The following is a 21,117-nucleotide window of genomic DNA, read 5'->3' on the forward strand; positions in this document are numbered from 1 at the left end:
ATTTTTATGCAGAGTGCAGCTGGGCACTTTAGTATTGGTTGGGTGAATTCGGGCATCTGCCCTTGCGGGGGGCACTTCTATTACAAAAACACACAAAAAGTTAGATAAATGCAGCCGATGGGGCCGATATTTTGCCCTTGTTGCACCGCAGAGGATCCATCTCTGTCCACATCCCATGAACATGACAGCTAATGTTACTGCCAGCACTAGAATTATTCCCTGCGCCGAAGCCCCTGCCCTTATCTCCGTCCTCTCCGCGCTATCTCTGCCTGCCGGCAGCCGCTGCAACCCGGGAATCTCATTAAAGGCGTAATTGAAAAAGACGACCTCGCGAAACAAAAAGGATGAGAAACTGCTCAGGGTGCGGGGGGCTGCGAACTCTTGAACTGGACAGAGAGAATAAAATATCAATTACAGCAATAAAAAAAAAAAAGATTATATTTTATAGTTATTATATGGAAATAACTATCATAGGATATGCCTGGAGAATGATGAATTGCAAGATCATTGAAACACTTATTACTACACTTTTATATAAAGAGAGTTTGTGGCAAGTTTTAATATTATCCACTGAGGGTCTGAACGCTCGGACCCCCAACTATGCAGAGAATAGGGGTCTCACCACCAAGATAGCTGAGCAGTATACCCAGCAGTCCCATAGAAAATGAATGGAGCAGTGTGTGCGTGCTCGAACTCCGCTCCAATCATATGGGCCTTGCTCTAGGGATCTCTGGGAATCCCACCAGCCGGACCCCTAGTGACCAGTAAATTATTCAATATCCCATGGATAGTGATGAGCGAATGTGCTGGGATAAGGTGTTAACTGAGCATGCTCGTGTGCTGTCTTCGGCGTGCTCGAAAAATATGCCCCGAGTCACCGCGGCTGCATGTCTTGTGGATGTTCGATAGCCACAACACATACAGGGATTGCCTGTTTCCACTTAGATGATCAGTGCGTCATTTTTTTCCTTAAAGGGGTTATCTGGCAAAAAAAATTTCCCCAAGGCTTGGATTTTCCAAAAATTAAAAGTCATGTAACATCACCCACCTGGATGTATCGCATGCGGCTCTGAGGTCTGTGCCGGAATAGGAAGTGGAGGAGTCACTGCTGCGCCAGGATCAGAGTGATGTGTTTGTCTGCAGCAGTCAGGTGATATGAGCAGTGCGCCATCAGATATTTTTGCTTTAGAAAGTCACTTGACTGCTGCAGACAATCACAGACCGCAGCAGTTCTGCGGCTGGTGAAACGCTGATTCTCCACTTCTTTTTTCCGACACAGACCACAAAGCAGAATGCACTGAGGATCCAGTTGGGGGGTTATCCATTCTAATATACATTTTTACCTTCCTGGGTAACATTTTTTGCTTGGACAAGCCCTTTAATTTCCCTTTAATGAGCAATTTCACCTGTTTTTGATGACGGCAGTAAAAACTGGATCCTAAAATGCATCGAACGTCATGGCTGTGAGAAAAGGAAGCCGCAGTTTCACTACACACGACCTTTGGTTTTCATGAATGTTTAAATACAGTGGGGCAAAAAAGTATTTAGTCAGTCAGCAATAGTGCAAGTTCCACCACTTAAAAAGATGAGAGGCGTCTGTAATTTACATCATAGGTAGACCTCAACTATGGGAGGCAAACTGAGAAAAAAATATCCAGAAAATCACATTGTCTGTTTTTTTTTCATTTTATTTGCATATTATGGTGGAAAATAAGTATTTGGTCAGAAACAAGCAATCAAGATTTCTGGCTCTCACAGACCTGTAACTTCTTCTTTAAGAGTCTCCTCTTTCCTCCACTCATTACCTGTAGTAATGGCACCTGTTTAAACTTATCAGTATAAAAAGACACCTGTGCACACCCTCAAACAGTCTGACTCCAAACTCCACTATGGTGAAGACCAAAGAGCTGTCAAAGGACACCAGAAACAAAATTGTAGCCCTGCACTAGGCTGGGAAGACTGAATCTGCAATAGCCAACCAGCTTGGAGTGAAGAAATCAACTGTGGGAGCAATAATTAGAAAATGGAAGACATACAAGACCACTGATAATCTCCCTCGATCTGGTGCTCCACGCAAAATCCCACCCCGTGGGGTCAGAATGATCACAAGAACGGTGAGCAAAAATCCCAGAACCACGCGGGGGGACCTAGTGAATGAACTGCAGAGAGCTGGGACCAATGTAACAAGGCCTACCATAAGTAACACATTACGCCACCATGGACTCAGATCCTGCAGTGCCAGACGTGTCCCACTGCTTAAGCCTGTACATGTCCGGGCCCGTCTGAAGTTTGCTAGAGAGCATTTGGATGATCCAGAGGAGTTTTGGGAGAATGTCCTATGGTCTGATGAAACCAAACTGGAACTGTTTGGTAGAAACACAACTTGTCGTGTTTGGAGGAAAAAGAATACTGAGTTGCATCCATCAAACACCATACCTACTGTAAAGCATGGTGGTGGAAACATCATGCTTTGGGGCTGTTTCTCTGCAAAGGGGCCAGGACGACTGATCCGGGTACATGAAAGAATGAATGGGGCCATGTATCGTGAGATTTTGAGTGCAAACCTCCTTCCATCAGCAAGGGCATTGAAGATGAAACATGGCTGGGTCTTTCAACATGACAATGATCCAAAGCACACCGCCAGGGCAACAAAGGAGTGGCTTCGTAAGAAGCATTTCAAGGTCCTGGAGTGGCCTAGCCAGTCTCCAGATCTCAACCCTATAGAAAACCTTTGGAGGGAGTTGAAAGTCCGTGTTGCCAAGCGAAAAGCCAAAAACATCACTGCTCCAGAGGAGATCTGCATGGAGGAATGGGCCAACATACCAACAACAGTGTGTGGCAACCTTGTGAAGACTTACAGAAAACGTTTGACCTCTGTCATTGCCAACAAAGGATATATCACAAAGTATTGAGATGAAATTTTGTTTCTGACCAAATACTTATTTTCCACCATAATATGCAAATAAAATGAAAAAAAAACAGACAATGTGATTTTCTGGATTTTTTTTTCTCAGTTTGTCTCCCATAGTTGAGGTCTACCTATGACGTAAATTACAGACGCCTCTCATCTTTTTAAGTGGTGGAACTTGCACTATTGCTGACTGACTAAATACTTTTTTGCCCCACTGTAACTGGACGCAAGTTTCTGCATGAATGATAGGTGGAGTTACAGGAGCCCCAACCAGAACAAGCTGAGCTGCAGTGTAAAGTACTGGGGAGGATAAAAGCAGCAGAAGCAACCTGAGCCTTTGATGAGACAGGTAGTGGATTTCAGACAACCACAGACTCCAATAGACAATGGGGCCAAGCTGGAGCACACACCACAGTGCTGGAGGGGAATAAGAGTTAATTATCCTGAAGCCACATTAGTGATCCAGAGGTGCAGACCTGCTCCTAATCTGCTGGCATCCCCAGTGACCTGGTTTTAGGGGAGGGTGGCCCCATTGATCATCCTATGGTTTGTCTTGACAGCAGTGATCTTGAGAATTAAACGACCATGATCGGAGATTCCTTCATTAGCGGTCATTATGGCTGTGAAAAATCAGCACATGAAGTGCTGTAAGAACACAGTGCAGCACAATAAAGCCGTAAGGAGGCGTATTGATGATCGCTGAAGGTTAACCCCTACATGGCCCTATATGACCAGCTACACCACCCCATTGTTTTCAGGCATCTTCTGTTATGACTAGAAGGGCCTGGGGCCTGGTGCTCCTGATTCTGCCGAGACACGAGGCAGACAGCATAGAAGACAAAGAGAACCAATGTCAGCTTACAACACCGAGAATCTGCGAGGCCATCAGACTGGAAAACAGATGGAACCGCCGCTCCTTAAACCCAGAAGACAAGGAACAAAATCGACCCTGCGTCGTTTCAGCAGACACTGCCAGTGTGGAGGGACGGACGGGGGGGCTGACCGCGCCAGCTCAGCTCAGGACACCAAGCATGACCAGGGTCTGTTCCAAGTCAGGCTGCAGGCCAAGCTTCTCCGCACACAATCCAGCAGAGCGTTCTGCCTCCCATCCAAAATCAATAGCGCAAGGCCTCTGGTGTCAGCCCCCTGAACACCTGCACGACTCCAGGCCCTGCACCAACCTGGAAAATAGCTCTGCAAAAAGCCCACGTATGCAAATAAATGCAGGGTTCCAAGCTTAGCAATCCCTCCTGTGCAGATGAGTGCAATGTACTACTCCCTGTTAGCAGCCACTGAAAGCTGGAAAGTATCCTGAGGATGTGCACCTCCGACCCATTCCAGAGGATGCTGCAGAGCCCAGATTTTGGTATTGTTGGGGGTCCCTCCAGTCAGAAAATCATCAATGAGCAAGTTATCCCCTATGCTGTGGAAAGATAATAATTCGATTTTTAGGGAATGATCCTTTAAAGTAATAGGAACTAAATCACAAGAGAAAAAAAATAAAAGAAACTGTTGTACACAAACAGAAGAGAGGCGATTCAAAAAAAAAAAAAAAAAAGAGAAACAAGGAGATTCAGTGTCAAAGGGGTTGTCCACCATTGGACACTTATTTTTTTTTACCTAATGCATGGGTGTGAGGCTAAAAATAATTTCATCAATCACGCTTTGTCATAGAGAAAAAAACAGGATTTTTGGATTGCTTACCGTAAAATCTGTTTCTCGGAGCCTTCATTGGGGGACACAGAGACCATGGGTGTATGCTGCTGCCACTAGGAGGCTGACACTATGCACAAAAAAAAGATAGCTCCTCCTCCGCAGTGTACACCCCACCGACCGGCAGAGAAGTCCTCAGTTAGTGAGAAAGCAGTAGGAGAAGTAACAGAATAGGTTGACAACATAAACAACTCAACTGTAACCATTCAACCAAAGTAAGAACAGGAGCTGTAAAACATGGGAGGGTGCTGTGTCCCCCAATGAAGGCTCCGAGAAACAGATTTTACGGTAAGCAACCCAAAAATCCTGTTTTCTCGTTCGCCTTATTGGGGGACACAGAGACCATGGGACGTCCCAAAGCAGTCCCTGGGGTGGGAAACAAACTTCCATCAGGCCAGCGGACTCACCACCGCGGCCTGCAGAATCCGTCTACCTAGGCTGGCGTCCGCCGAAGCGTAGGTGTGGACTCTGTAGAATTTCACAAACGTGTGAACCGATGACCATGTTGCAGCTTTGCAAAGCTGCAGTGCGGAAGCTCCGTGGCGCACCGCCCAGGAGGCACCCACTGCTCGAGTAGAGTGGGCCCTGATACCCGGAGGGGCTCCGCGACGCTTAACACGGTAGGCTTCCAGGATAGCCGATCTGATCCAGCGAGCAATGGTGGCTTTTGACGCCGGGTGACCTTTCCACGCTCCATCAGGGATAATGAAAAGAGACTCTGTCTTTCGCAAGGAAGTCGTCCTAGACAGATAGACTCTTACCGCCCTAACCAGGTCCAGCTTGTTCAAGGACCGCTCTCGGGGATGAGTTGGATTCGGACAAAAGGACGGGAGCACGATATCCTCGTTGAGGTGAAACGAGGACACCACCTTCGGAAGGAACGAGGGCGGAGGCCGCAGAACTACCTTATCCTGGTGGAGAACCAGAAAGGGAGAGCGGCACGAAAGAGCTGCCAATTCCGACACGCGCCGGACGGAGGTGATGGCCACCAGAAAGGCTACCTTCCAAGAAAGGAGAGAAAGGGAAATATCCCTGAGGGGTTCAAAGGGCGGACCTTGCAGAACCTCAAGAACCAGATTAAGATCCCATGGATCCACGGGCGCCCGGTACGGCGGGACCGTGTGAGCCACGCCCTGAAGAAAGGTCTTAACCTGAGGACGGGAAGCCAACGTTTTCTGAAACAGAATGGACAGCGCCGAAACTTGACCCTTCAGGGAACTGAGGGCAAGCCCCGAATCCAATCCTGCCTGAAGAAACGCTAGGACTGAAGGGAGCGAAAAGGACATGGGCGCGACGTCATTGGTCTCACACCAAGTGAAATAGGCCTTCCAAGTACGGTAGTAAATCTTGGAAGATGATGGCTTTCTGGCTCGGATCATGGTCTGAATTACGTGGTCGGAAAATCCTGCTTGTTTCAGAACCTAGGTCTCAACAGCCACGCCGTTAAATTGAGCGGCCGAGAATTGGGGTGGCAAATCGGACCCTGAGACAGCAGATCTGTTCTGTCTGGAAGCTTCCAGGGGGCGTCCGCGAGAAGGTTGACAATGTCCGCGAACCAAGACCTTCTGGGCCAATTCGGGGCGATGAGAATGACCGGAAGTCCTTCTGCCTTGATCTTCAACAGCTTGGGAAGAAGAGGCAGAGGAGGGAACAGGTAGGGAAGTTCGAACTGGGACCAAGGAACGGCCAGGGCGTCGGCGCCCACTGCCAGAGGGTCCCGAGACCTGGACACGAATTGTGGGACTTTCCTGTTGAGGCGAGACGCCATGAGGTCTACATCCGGGGTTCCCCACCGAAGGCAGAGCAGATGAAACACTTCCGGATGTAGGGACCATTCTCCCGCCGCGAGACCCTCGCAGCTGAGAAAATCGGCGGCCCAGTTGTCTACGCCGGGAATGTGAACCGCGGAAATTGTCGGGACGGAAATCTCCGCCCAACGAAGAATCTTGGACACCTCCGCCAGGGCTGAAACACTCCGTGTTCCCCCTTGGCGGTTGACATATGCCACCGCTGTGGCGTTGTCTGTCTGAATCCGTACCGGCAGTCCCTTGAGGAGCCTTTCCCAGTGGACCAGAGCAAGATGGATCGCTCGAATCTCCAGAACGTTGATCGGTAGCGCTGATTCCCGATCCGACCATCGACCCTGAACAGTGTGGTTGCGGAACACAGCACCCCAACCGAGGAGACTGGCATCTGTGGTTACTATCTGCCAGTGAATGGGAAGGAAGGATCGACCCGATAGAATGAGAGGTGACGACAACCACCAGTTGAGAGACCGCTTGATCCGGTAAGAAAGATGGACAGGGCGATCCAGGGACCGAGGCGACCTGTTCCATTTCGACAGAATGGCCTGCTGGAGAGGCCTGGCGTGAAATTGGGCAAAGGGAACTGCCTCTATCGCCGCGACCATCTTTCCCAGGACCCTCATGGCTGTACGGAGGGATGGGAATCGCGAGGTCTGCAGCGATCGTACTTCCTGCTGCAGAGAGAGAATCTTTTCTTGTGGGAGAAAGACCCTTGACCGACGAGTGTCGAACAGAAGACCTAGAAAGACCAGGCGTTGGGTAGGAACCAGACAGGACTTTTTCCTGTTGACGATCCACCCGAAATTGGAAAGAGTGTCCAGGACGATTGACAAACTTTGGTGAGCCTGTTGGAATGAGGGAGCCTTGATCAGAATATCGTCTAGGTACGGGAAAAGAACGAGGCCTCTGACTCTCAACAAAGCCATCAACGCAGCCATGATCTTCGTGAAGACTCTGGGAGCGGTGGCAAGACCGAAGGGCAGTGCGACAAACTGGTAGTGGTGCTGTCGAATCGCAAAGCGCAGGAACTTCTGATGTCCGGAGAAAATTGGAATATGTAAATAGGCATCTTGGATGTCTATTGAGCACATGAATTCCTGCTCCTCCATGGAGGCGATGACCGAGCGAAGCGACTCCATGCGGAAGTGGCGAAGGCGGACCCTCTTGTTGAGCAGCTTGAGATCCAAGATGGGTCAAACTGCGCCGTCTTTTTTCGGCACTACAAACAGGTTCGAGTAGAACCCCGTGAAGCGCTCCGATTCGGGAACGGGCACAATCACCCCGGAACTGAGGAGAGCGGCGATAGCTGTAGAGAACCCCGGGATCAAGGCTGGATCCTTTGGAGGCCGGGATTCGAAGAAACGATCCCGTGGGAGAGAGACGAACTCTATCTTGTATCCTGAGGATACGACCTCCCTGACCCAGGCGTCCTCCACGGCGGCCAGCCAAACGTCCCTGAAGGAAAGAAGTCGACCTCCCAATTGGAAAGGCCCTTCGCGTGCCCGATGATAGTCATGCTGAAGTAGACCGTCCAGATCTAGATCTGGACGGTCTGCCCTGGGAGGAGTGGGGTCGCCAGGAAGGAGTGGGTCTGAAGGAAACTTTCCTTCTCTCCTGGCGAGCCTGCGGTCTCTGTTGGCTGGAGGAGTTGTCCGCCGTATTGAAACGGCGGAAAGTCCGAAAGGGTCGAAACTGACGCCTTAGTGGGGGTCTGCGAGGCTTGGACTGAGGGAGGAGTGAACTCGTGCCTCCGGTGGCGTCCTTAATAATCTGGTCCAATTGGGACCCAAAGAGGCGCACCCCCTGAAAAGGCAGGTTAGTGAGGGACTTTTTAGAAGACAAGTCCGCTTGCCATGCCTTTAGCCAAAGTGCACGTCGAATTGCAATAACGTTGCTTGACGCCTGAACTGCACAGGATGCAGCATCCAAGGAAGCGGAGAGAAGATAGTCCCCAGCATGGGAGATCTGATTGGCGAGATTGGCCAAATGCTCCGGTTGCGCCTTATCTAAGATGCCCTGCCGAAGGTCGTCTGCCCACGTGGCTATGGTATTTGCTGTCCAGGATGAAGCAAAGAGTGGACACACCGCCGCTGAAGCCGCTTCAAAGGCAGACTTCGCCAGGGATTCTATAATCCTGTCATTAGAATCCTTTAGGGACGCCACGCCTGAAAGCGGGAGAACCGTGTTATTGGATAGCCTGGACACGGGCGGATCGACCGAGGGAGAGGCCGACCAGTTGTCCGTGAGCTCCTTAGCAAATGGGTAGAGTATGCCGAGACGTTTTCCTCTTTGAAAGCGTCTGGTCGGATTCTCTCTTTCCTTGGTAAAAATTTTCCCAAACTGGGAATGGAAAGGAAAAACCCTGGAGGGAGTTTCTGCCCGTCTGAACGAAACCTCCTGATCTGAGGATTTCGCAGGGGAGTCAGCAATATCGAAGGTATGATGGATCGCAGCAATGAGGTCCTGCACTGTGACCTTCATGCTTGCATCCTGGTCTGAATCCAGCTCTAAAATCCCCTCAGATGACCTGTCCAAAAGCGCTTCCCCTGACTCGGGAGAGGAGGCCCGAGAGGGAGACTGGTGAGAAGGGCTATGCGGTGAGATGGGACTAGGAGAGGATTCCGGCTGGGAATCTTGCCTGGGTCTTTTGCGACTACCGCTGGCTGATTCAGATGGAACAATTTGGGACCTGCTTGGCCCTGCTGAAGAGTCCAGGGGCAACTTATCAAGAATGGCCACCAGGGACTGAGACACCCTGGTGAGGTCTGCCACTGATTGAGATAGCGAGGAGGCCCAGCCAGGCATGGGGGGCTCACTCTCACCTGGGGTCGCAGATGGCTCCTGGACGGCGTCAGGCTGAATTGGATTGCTACAATCCAGGCAGAGGGGAGTGGACTGGCCTGAGGGAAGTTTGCGATTGCACGAAGAACATGCAAAGTACTTGACTAAAGTGCAGGGGGGGCGGTAGAGCGGGTACGATCAGACTTAGACATAGTGAAAAGCTGAGGTAATGCCGGAAGGTTGGGGGGACAGAGGGCGGAGAAGGGTCAGTCTGCAGTGCAGAGCTACTCACGGTCCGGTGTCCCCAGAAGCGATGCTCTGCGACCTGTCAGTGGATGCAGGTCAGAGCGAAATCCGGCCGACAGACTTCCTGAAAAAAACCAGCTGGAGAAGATGCTGTCCAGTGAGGAGCTGGTGCCCGGCTAACAGGCTTGGAAAATGGCGCCGTCCTGAGAAAAAGCGCGCCTTAGGAGAGGAGGGAGGGCGGAGCACCACGCAGGGTTAACGATTCACCGCCCTCTAGCCAATAACAGGCTGGGCAGGTGAAGGACAGGCGGTGGGAGGGCCTGGGAAGAGCGGGAGAGAAGCCCGCTTAGAAGAAAGGGGCGGGGGCGTGGCCGCGACGCAGCGGTAGGCCCGAACTGAAGCCGGGGCCTAAATTAGTTGCGGCGGCCGCCTGTCAGCAGGGGGTCGGCGCGGAGGTCCGAAAAAGTGGGACGCCGCAGTCACAAGTCGCTCCCAATGGGAAAAAACCCTGTGCTCCCTGTACCCAGAAAGGGGGAGGGAAGGGGGGGATGCCCAGCAACATTGAGCTGCCTATAGCCTTGTGGCGACTGCGAGCGACCGCAGCGCCTACCCCTGTGACCATTGAAGAGGTGACCGTCGGGAATGGGCAGCCAGGTAAATAAATATGAAGCCGGGGCCTAATACTCACCCATCCACGATCCGTTACCTGTCTGAAGAAGTCTTGCGTCTCATCCAACCGACAGGCTCTGGTAGGCGAGTGGGAGGGAGACTGGCGACAAGGACCCCTGGAGTCTCTGGCACGTCTTGGTGTCGGCGTCCGTCTGGCTGGTCCTGCCGCAGAGAACTGCAAGGATACGGGGTGGCAGTACACGCCGTACTTGCAGACTCCATGTGGGAGTACAGATGTGACTTTTCACTCTGTATCCCTCCGTAGAACCTGAAAAGGAACGACGCACGACTAGGTAGATATGGGTCTAATAAAAGACCCGTGTCCACCTCCTACTGACACTAAGCTAAACTGGGGAATTCTCTGCCGGTCGGTGGGGTGTACACTGCGGAGGAGGAGCTATCTTTTTTTGTGCATAGTGTCAGCCTCCTAGTGGCAGCAGCATACACCCATGGTCTCTGTGTCCCCCAATAAGGCGAACGAGAAATAAAATCCATAAAGTCATCTCCGGAGAGAGGACATGTCACCCTTACGTTGAAATATGGGATTAATTATAACTGAGGAAGTGAGAGCTGACACTTCACCTTCTATTGAAGTAGGGCCCTCCTGCAGTGACCAGGTAATTACAACAAGAGATCAGCTCCGAAAACCAGACTTTAACCCCAGGATTCATTTACGCAGAAGAAAAGTGCACTTACGAGGCAAGAGCATCCTCTGTTGAAAGGGTTTGTCTGAAACACTTTGGAGCCAGTGGTCAGTGATGAATATTGGGGTTTGCATGGATCTGATATTCATGGGAGATATATTTTCAGTGTCGGAGCGAAAGGACGAACATAATGCATTCACTCACATTACCGTAAGGAAATTATAACTGCTCCAACTTAAAAGTGGTCAAATGGATGATGCTATCCATGCCATGTTTCATCTCTAAGGAAAGGTAAAATCGCAATAGGAAACATGACGACAATATCTCTCACCTGGGACTTCCAGGAGCGGAGATAACTTGAAAGCTGGAGATCTCAAACTTCTAAAGACAACCTAGAACATCCCACAACCAGTCCCCATACGAGCTCACCAAGGGGAGGTATGTGGCCATAACTTAGCTAATAAAAAGCAGAATTTGGGTTTTTGTATTTTGTCAGTCCATGGAAGATACAGCAGGCTGTGGGTTCTGCAGGTTTTCCTAAAGAGTACCTCCCTCCACTAAGCTCTGATCCATTTCTGTGAGTTCAGGTTTAGTACTTTTCTTTTGTTATCCCTTTAATACTGTGTGATTGTACACACTGTATTATTTTGTTCCCATTTTGTATAATCTTTCTATATTTTTTTATAAACATTGCCTACCTTTCTGGATTACATATATAAATTTTTAGAGCTCCGCTCCTCTTGCCAGTAAACCACACCCCGAAACCCATACGCTACCTGTAATGGGTGTCCACCAAACAATTGGTGGTGGCAGCTAGTAGATCCTTTAGTTATTGTGGAGTTGGAAGTGACCATACCGGAGTATATACACATACATATATTCCATGTGTTAGAATCGGAGGTGTATATACCATACACTAACTGTAAATTCTCCAATAACCGGCCTAGTAGTGGAAGCAGCCGTGGCCTGGTCCATGACTCATCAGTCAATCACGTAATTGTCCTGATGACTGAAGGCAGCGGAGGTTGTGTCTTCTTGACAAACTGGTGGCAGCGGTGGGATCTGCAGGCTCTCCCTAGTGGCATCTGTGACAGGTTTCATTACAAAATTTTCAACATTTTTTGTTAACCCTGAAAATTCAACTTTGATGTCGTCTGCGGTAATAAATCAGCTAAGAGGAGCTCAGAAAAAGACAGAAGAATTATAAACTCTCCAACAGAATAACGAAAATTATTTTAGCCCAAAGTAAAAAAATTTAAAGTAAAAAATATAAAAGTAACACAAAATAGCAATCAAAAGACAACTTGCTGTCTTAGAAAATTAACATGGCTGAGGAGCGCCATTTTTAAACTTTTTGCACAACTTGCTATATATTGATTGCACAAGGCATTAGGGTCCCATGAAGTGTCCGGTTGAGGGACGCTGCTTCATAGTCACTCACCGGATAATGTCCATGGCCTGGTAGATGATCTCTGACTGATCCACGCCATACACTTTCTTGGCGCCGGCCTTTGCTGCAAACATTGATAGAATTCCAGTACCACAGCCAACGTCAAGTATGACCTGTGCAAGAGATCGGATGTCATTATCATAGCTTTCACATCAGGGGCACTTACCTACCAAGTCAATGGGTTGAAGAGAAAAACTCTCAGAGGCACCAACTCAATGTAACCTCATGCATGAATCATTCAGCAGCAAGAGACAGGAAAAGACCTTCACCATCCAGACAACTCCGGATAATTATCCACTATGAGGACTACGGCGGAGAAGTTGGCCACGTGTGGATCCGCCACAGCTTCCCCGGATGACAGCACCTAATTTCCAAAGATTCATAAGGCCTCTATACACATTAATGGTGGGCTTGGCTGTCAGTGTAATATGTATGGGGTCCCCCGACATCATTGGAAATAAGAATAAGGCATGCCCGATTTCAGACGGCCGCAATAAGACAGGAGTCCAACAGCGGCTCTCTGACAACACAAGAGCACTTGTCCTACGACACCGGTGCCACCCTGGGCATGCGCAGTCCGCCAATCAAGCCAGGGTGCGTACACCCAACTTACTGCGCATTGCCAGGATAGCAGAGATGTGAAAAGAGCCGGCGGTGACGACGCTCCTCTAAATCATGTCACGTGAGTCCACAGGGGCGATATAACATTAGCGGGACGATTAGTCTGGGGAAGGCATCGCCTCCATGACTAGTCGCCCACTAATTAGCATGTCACAAGCCCAGCTACAAAATCAAAATTCAATAGGCCACTTAAAGGGTCTCATTAGTAAGTATATAAAGGGATCCATAAAAACGTGGTGACCATATGAGGGGCCCGGGGTACCTGCCAGGTTACCAATAAGGGCAATTTGAATTTTCCACTTTAGATTTGTATACGGAAAGTGCGCTGTTGATTCCAGTACCAGCACCGAAATCTCACTCTCAAACTGGAGAGAGCATTAGTAACTGGAAATTTGCAATCTGCAGACGGTCACTTTGTTGTTGCAGGTCTCACTTCACTTTGTGCGGATTTCACGCAGTTTCTTTTCCGCTTTGGCGATACGGCTGGGTACATAATAATGTCTGCAGGGTTGATCTGCAAAATTCATACGAAACCAGTGATGTTAGAATTAGAAGCAGCCACTTCTAATCTCACGCAGACCGTTTTAATAGCAGTCGTACCAAAGGGGTAAAGTGAACCCTTCTGGTGCCATACTGATAGAAAGCATGCCCGATTATTGAAGGTTTGCAGGATATAGGCACTAATATGTATACACACGCGCAGATAGTCTGTAGCCGCACGGTTTACATCGGTTATCAAAAATGTAAATCAAAACACATGCGGCTGATCTAGACAAGCTGTGAGGTTTCCTGCTGGTAACTAAAAGGGTTAATGACGCCTGCTTTTTACATTCGGATGAGCAGCATCCACAGAGTAAGGATCCAAGAGACAGAGAGAGACACAGAGACGGCCTCTGCAGTGCAAAACGTCTCCCTATAATTGAGGATTGCAGCAAGGCGACTGCGGCAGCGACTGGAGAGACGGCAGCAGATGACGGCACAGCACGGCCTGGCTACACGCGCCCTGGCTAATGTATTGGACGGAGATGGTGAACATTACTTACAGAAAATTTACTACTGAGCTCTGTGACTGATTAGAAGATGGTGATGAACCGCGACAACTTATGTAGCACGCACATAGCAAGGCACAGTGTAGAGTGTCAGCTCTGCAGGGAAGGGTCTGTCGGTCCTATAGGAAAGTAGGGTGACAACAGGGACGGCAAAAGTGCATCCAAAGGGTAAAGTCCACAGATGTCATAAGAACTCTGCCCCCTAGCAGACATTATGGAGCAGGCAATATTATAGAAGAATCATTTTTAAATCCCATCAGTGTAGTTATTGGCTCGCCCACCTTATGGTGACAATTTATTTTATTAAATGCATGTATATGGGGCGAAGAAAAACTTTTTTTTTTTTTTTGCAGTTGGCTTTCATTAAAAACATTGCACAGTTTGCCTTCAACAGCCTCTCTGTCGCTGGCTGCAGAATGAGTTAACTGAGAATCCATCAGTGAGCTCATTCTAACGGCCTGATGTAGAGTTTACTCTCATGTCTTTTTCTGAGCTCCGCAGCTGATTTATGACCACAGAGCACATCAAAGTAGAACGTACAAGGCAATAAAAGAGCTTTTAAAAAAGGAAAATGGTGCTAATTTGTAAATGGAATCCAATTATACAAATGTTTTTTAGCCTCAAATACACGAATTTAAGAAAAAAAATAATTTGTCACCAAAGGTGGACGATCCCCTTAGATCCATTAACAGGAAGCCATCCTTTAATGTGGGGATGTTAAACAATGGGACTGATGACAATCGATGCACAAATTGCCAATTCCTATGACCAGAACTGCAATAAATATTAATTTGTTTTAAGTGTCGCAGGTATGATGGAAGTATATTTATACCATTATGTATCTTAAACAAAAGTTTTTATTTATTTTTTTTTTGTAATTCATAGCAATTATGTATTTTGTAATAATTTTTGGGTAAGGTTTTTTAATCGTTTTTTGTTATTCTACCCACCCCCCAAGAAACAACCGCCTTCCTTCACATACACGGAGCGCACGCTCATCCTCCAGTTCATAAATAAAAGGCGGAAAATAAAAGCAATCCGGCGTTATCTGCACTCAGCAGTCTCCAGCACTTGACGAACATCCTCGGAGTTATACAGCTCTGGCATATTAAATCACCCGCTGTCACCGCCATCCTGCTCTGCCGTGACCAGCGCCTGCTCCGGCACAGCTTCCATCTCTCCGAGAGCAGCCGTTCCTCACCTTGTCCTTAAATATATCAGGATTCTGGTACATGAAGTTCCTGTAGCTTTCGGTCCGCACTGAGTCCTGAGAGAATGGAAAAAAAAAAAATGAAATAAAAAAAAAAAAAGTTACCGTAGCATAAAGGAATTTTTTTCATTTATTCTTTATTATAATGACAGTAATTTGTTTCTATTTTTCTACTCCTCCCCAAACCACACAATTCCCATTTGTTCTAAAAAAGAAAATTACAATTATATATATTTTTAATAGAAAAATATTTTAACTTAAAGTAAACAATCTAAAGATAGTAAAAGAAATTGTAAAATAAAATAAAAAAGTAAAAAATAAAAATAGTTAATAAAAAAATAGTAAAACAATAAAAAAAAAAAAATAGTAAAAAGTGTATAAAAAAAATAATTTTATTTGTCAGGAATAATTAGAATTATTTGTACAATGAGCCAAAAAAATAATAGTCTCTAAATTAATTGCATTAATTTGCAATGATTTTCCCCCCACCGCAGCGCGCCTGCTGCCAGCGATATTGTTAAGTTTCTCCTACACGAAGTGATCTCCTGCGGTAATTACAACTAATATAATGCAAATTGGGTTTGCCATCTCAAGCATGAAGCTCTGCAAAAGGTGATCAATTAAAATGACAAGGAAACGCCTGAAATCACGTCTTCTAAGAAAGTCATTTTTTTCCGCTTTTTTTTGTATTTCGCGATCGTTGTAAATACATTTTATTGTTGTGGTTTTAATCCCGTCTCCATTACATCGTTTCTCAGTGCAGGGTCACATCACAAGTGTATGGGGAGACCGCGACGATCTTGTACTGCACAGTATCTGACGATAGACTTATGGCTTCATTTACTTGTTTTTTATGCTTTTTTTTTTACTAGAAAAAACACCACTATTTCCCTGTGTTATCAACAACGAGTGAGGTTCACTGTAGTGTGCTCTAAAGGAAATCACACAAAAATTCCCCAATACTTAGCGGACCCACAAAATGCATAACAATTAAAAATACCACACAAAATACCTGCCGTGCAGAATTTTTTTCCCCAGTCTTTCTGCGTATTAAAAAAAAAAAAAAAAAAAAAAAAACTTAAAAAAGCTGGGTGCAAGCAATATGGCGGCCACCAGACTTCTTGATCAGTAAGGGTTTGTTTACAAGGTGCGTTTTTTATTTCTTGCATCGCTTTGCTGCAATTTTTTAAAACTTTGGCATAAGCATTGCACAAATAAATGCAACATGGCCACAATGTACGATGTAGCCTAACTGTGCCTTGTTATGCTGCAGTTACACGGGTGGAGAAGAACTATTCAGTCTGCCATTCAGGGCTACAGGAAAGCTGGGTGACCTCCATGAGCTCTTCCGTATGTCTATGTGACTATGGCACTCGTGCTGTAGTAATGCTCGTATACAGGCCGCATGTCCCTAAACCAATGGCGCATGGCCCCGCTGGTTCCAGAGGAGCCACATAATAGACATGGAGGTAGCAAATTAATAGTCACGACCCGTCCAGCCACGTGTGCAGGACCAGAGAGCTGATCCGCGAGCATTTAATTGATTATCTGAGGCCAGGAAGAAATCCAAATATTTTCTGCTACAACGATTTCTCGATTGACACCTGAACCTTTGTTATTTTTTTTTACGGCGTCAGCAAATCGGTCGGATTTACAGAACGGCATTTAACCCTGTGCAAAGAAATTAAAATCTCTGATCTGGAAAAAAAAACAAAACATTAGTTAATAGGCTGTGCTTATGCGTATTGACGGGGTTTTCAGTGGGATTTTAGCAAGTAAAAATTGTGTGTATATATATATATATATTTTTTTTTTTTTCTACATTTTTTATTATCTATTTAAGTTTGGATTGATGCTCAATCATAAATGCATTAGAGGCACTGTATATAAAAACACCCCAAGAAATATGGCCACCTGCATTACAGCACGCACAAGGAGGTGTCACCCAGCTATCCTGCACTCCTCTGCCCTGATCAATGTGTGCTGCATCCCCCATCTGAATGCATCATAGAAAGTCAGATTTGCATTTCACTATTTTTTTTAACTTTTTTATTCCTATTCATTTCTTTTTTTTTTTTTTTTAAAGGGTTAGTCACATCTATAAAGCATTTTCATGCAAAGGTTTTACAGAAACTGCATCAGAACGTGTTGATTTTGTTGCGCTTTTTTCCCCCAAAATCGAAATCATGGATGCAACACATGAGACACAAATCAAGTCACAATATTCCGCGATGCAGTTTTTTTTTTTCCCCCAACAGTGACCTTCCAAAACAATGGCAAAAATATTGTTGAAAGGCTTTGCTAGGATTTCAGAAAACTGCAGCAAAATAACACAGTGGATTGACAGGTGTTTTTTCCTTCTTTTTTCCCCATTGATTAAAATAAACTAAAAATGGCTGAATAAAAATGATAAAAATGTGCTTTTTATTCTCCGATTCAAATTTTATTTTGGAAAAAAAAAAAAAAAATATATATATATATTTTATTTTTTGTTTTTCATATTCCCGGCAATGTTCCCTATTTTGTGATGAAGTAATAATGTCTCCCGCCCCCTGCATATATTAAGATAAAAAACTGAGAAAAGTAAGTTAATGTGTATGCACAATGTAAGTGCATATTAACACATGACCATTAACCAGAGAAAACAAAAAACACAAATATCCTGAACTAAAAAGTAAAAAATATACTGCAAATAATGCATAAAGGTAATAATAATAATAAGGGTATTTAGTAAACATAATTTTGATCAAAATAATGTACAAGCCATCCCGCCACGTCACGGCAACCCTTGTGGGACAGTCCCTACTCTAGTATTTAAAACCTTTTCACTTGCCAAGTGGCGTGAATGTGAATAAGGGTCGAGCGGCTGAACCACTAGTAACAGCTTAGGCCAGACTGGATGGCTTTCCCAGCTCAGAAAGAGGGCGGTCACACCCATATATGCACTGAATGCACAATGAAATGAATAAAAAACAATAATTTATTATTATTATTACTACCTTTATGCATTATTTGCAGTATATTTTTTACTTTTTAGTTCAGGATATTTGTGTTTTTTGTTTTCTCTGGTTAATGGTCATGTGTTAATATGCACTTACATTGTGCATACACATTAACTTACTTTTCTCAGTTCAGATTTGTTTTTTATTCATTTCATTGTGCATTCAGTGCATATATGGGTGTGACCGCCCTTTTTCTGAGCTGGGAAAGCCATCCAGTCTGGCCTAAGCTGTTACTAGTGGTTCAGCCGCTCGATCCTTATTCACATTCACGTCACTTGGCAAGTGAAAAGGTTTTAAATACTAGAGTAGGGACTGTCCCACAAGGGTTGCCGTGACGTGGCGGGATGGCTTGTGCATTATTTTGATCAAAATTATGTCTACTAAATACCCTTATTATTATTACTACCTTTATGCATTATTTGCAGTATATTTTTTACTTTTTAGTTCAGGATATCTGTTTTTTGTCTTTTGTTTTCTCACATATATTAAGATGTAGCAGTGGAAAGTATTTCCGGCTCTCAATGATCCGCAGATCAGGATTTCCCATCCACGCAGGTCGGATCCTCACGTTTACATTCTCGCACCGCTCCGTTACGTTGTAGCGATGTGAAGATTCCGAAGCGTTCTCTTTTTCTACAGCGGCTGCGCCGCGCTCTGCGGATCCTGTCGGGGGGTGGATAAATGCTTGGAGAGGATTTCTGTAGATTGAGGACGCCGCTCAAGGTTTTCCTTGATTTATGAGCAAATGTCTTATTGCAGCTTCCATAGATCATACATTTTGGGTTATTTATCGCCCCCCTTGGACAGAAAGACCACTGGGCTGTACCTACACGAGGTGTGGCGCTGCGACACGGGGAAATTCAGCGCATCCCCGCGGCCGTGTTCCTCATTGTTCCTGTGCAGATAACCGCCACGTGCACGAGGCAGGAGGGAAACTGCTAAATACGACTCCCCCATGGGAGCGGACAAATTTAAAGGGCAATCGACCCAAAATGTGACATTTCTACCCGCTAACAACGGAGACGAGTCCGACGTAATAAAAGACAATTTCAGGAATCTCTGCTGTGAATTTCATGTGACGATTATACGTCGTCACTTTAGGATTGTACCTGCACTGTTTTAGGAAATTGCATAAATAGCAATTCCATATTTAGCCAGCACCTGACCATCTTATTGCTGCTGGTCCGACATGCAACATTAAAGGGGTATTCTCATCTCCGTAGGCGATGGCTTATCTCTAGGATATGACATCACTTTATGATTGCTGGGGGTCCATCCTGAGACCCCCACCAATCCTGAAGATGAGGGGGACACAGCGCTGAAACCCTTCTCAGTTCCTCCTCTGCATGGGAGCATTATAAGCAAGTCAATGTTGCCAGCTGCAAGATGGTCGTGAGCGCCGCTGGGGACAAAAAAATACGGCAGTCTCATAAGTTGGACCCCCAGCAATCAAAGTCATAATTAAGATGGGAACACTCAGCTTTCCCAGCTTCCGAGATGCATCACAACTTTTCACTACTGCTCCCACAGTGGTGATGGTAACCCAGCTTTCCAGAGACTCCTGAATGGCAAATCTGTTCATTTATGCCTTGATTACAGGGGTAATCGGACTCAGGAGGCGAATGATGTCATGTGTGCAAGTGGCATGTATCACACACCGTATACTAAGATGGATATGCTCAAACGCTCGCTGACACGATCCGGCAATGTCTTGATCTGGAAGTGAGTGGAGCCGGATAACCCCTTTAATCAACAATTTAATTGTAGTAGCAGCCAAAATGGTTGCCACCCAACTTTCCCAGAAACAGATCATGCTAAAAAATTACAACCTGCTAGACTATTCGGTGACGCATACGTCATATTGGATCACTGCAGGGTTTGGTCACAGAGGGCAACAATCATTGTAAGGCTTGATTCAGCCTCACTGGCTGTCACCCAGCTTTCCCTGACACAGATATAAACTGTATAGTTTCAGGTAGGTAGAGAACGTCAGACACCTCCGCTGTCGGGAGCATGTTTTCTAATCATCATCATCGTGTTGTATGATTAACCCTCTTGGAATAAAAAGTCCCAGCGCCCGTGTTCTTCTCTAACCTTTAACATGTCTTCATGTATCCCGAAGTGCCCGTAGGAGCCGAAGTACGCGCCGTCCTCATTCTCATCCAGGTCTGCGATGGCCCCAGCGGAAGACGAACCACATCTGACATCTGCGTTCATCACAAAATCCTGCGCAACTTGTCTGTAATCAATTTCAAACATCCCCCCGAGACAGGATTACTGAACCGTGGAAATGAAGAGATGAGGACAAACCGGCGCCGCAGATGGGACGACTCCATAGGGGAACTGCCGCAAGCACTGCCGCCCCCTGCTGGCCAGAGGGTGAACTGTGACTACTATCGACCTGTCACCGGTTTTACCTCCATGAAATAAAGGGAGGAGAAATTGTCCTTTATGTCAGCGTTTCTGTACTCCAGTCATTAGAAAGTCAACTGTGATCAGAACTGGCATTAAATAGTCTCTAGAAAAAAAAAAACTGAGGATTTCTTAATGTGGTGTCTTTCTATAAAAATAAAAAACAAGCGCCACCTGAGACCGCGGGTTGTGCACAGTAGTGCAGTGCCGCTCAATTCAATGGAGCCGAGTTATAATACCAGTCACCACCTGTGGTCAGGTGTGGCGCTGTTTCTGAGAGCAACCATTTTATGCCACATATTTGAGCAGGTTTTCCATTAAAGGGAACCTGTCACCTTGTTTTTCTGTTATAAGCTGTGGCCACTGCCTTTCAGGGCTTATCTACAGCATTCTATAATGCTGTAGATAAGCACCCGATCTAACCTGGAAGATAAGAAAAACAAGTTTTATTATACTCACCCAGGGCCGGGCCGGTCCAATGGGTGTCGCAGGTCCGGGTCCGACGCCTCCTATCTTCAGGCGATGTCTTCATCCTACTTGCTTCGTGCCGTGCTCCTGCGCAGGCGTACTGATCTGCCCTGTTGAGGGCAAAGACAAGTACTGC

General features: G+C 46.5%; 1 protein-coding gene across 2 annotated transcripts in view; it reads right to left on the reverse strand.

The window, feature by feature from the left end:
• Positions 1-21,117, reverse strand: part of PRMT3 (protein arginine methyltransferase 3) — a 127,309-nt gene that overhangs the window by 96,490 nt on the left and 9,702 nt on the right. For both annotated transcript variants that reach the window (XM_073578311.1, XM_073578310.1), the window contains exons 7-9: positions 20,196-20,340; positions 15,091-15,156; positions 12,211-12,332 (exon numbers count right to left, since the gene is read on the reverse strand). In XM_073578311.1, the coding sequence (XP_073434412.1) occupies positions 12,211-12,332; positions 15,091-15,156; positions 20,196-20,340 (333 nt within the window). The remainder of the gene's footprint in view (positions 1-12,210; positions 12,333-15,090; positions 15,157-20,195; positions 20,341-21,117) is intronic.

Source organism: Dendrobates tinctorius, unplaced genomic scaffold (assembly GCF_039654945.1).
Source record: "Dendrobates tinctorius isolate UK_male_01 unplaced genomic scaffold, ASM3965494v1 ptg000059l, whole genome shotgun sequence".
Classification (NCBI taxonomy): domain Eukaryota; kingdom Metazoa; phylum Chordata; class Amphibia; order Anura; family Dendrobatidae; genus Dendrobates; species Dendrobates tinctorius.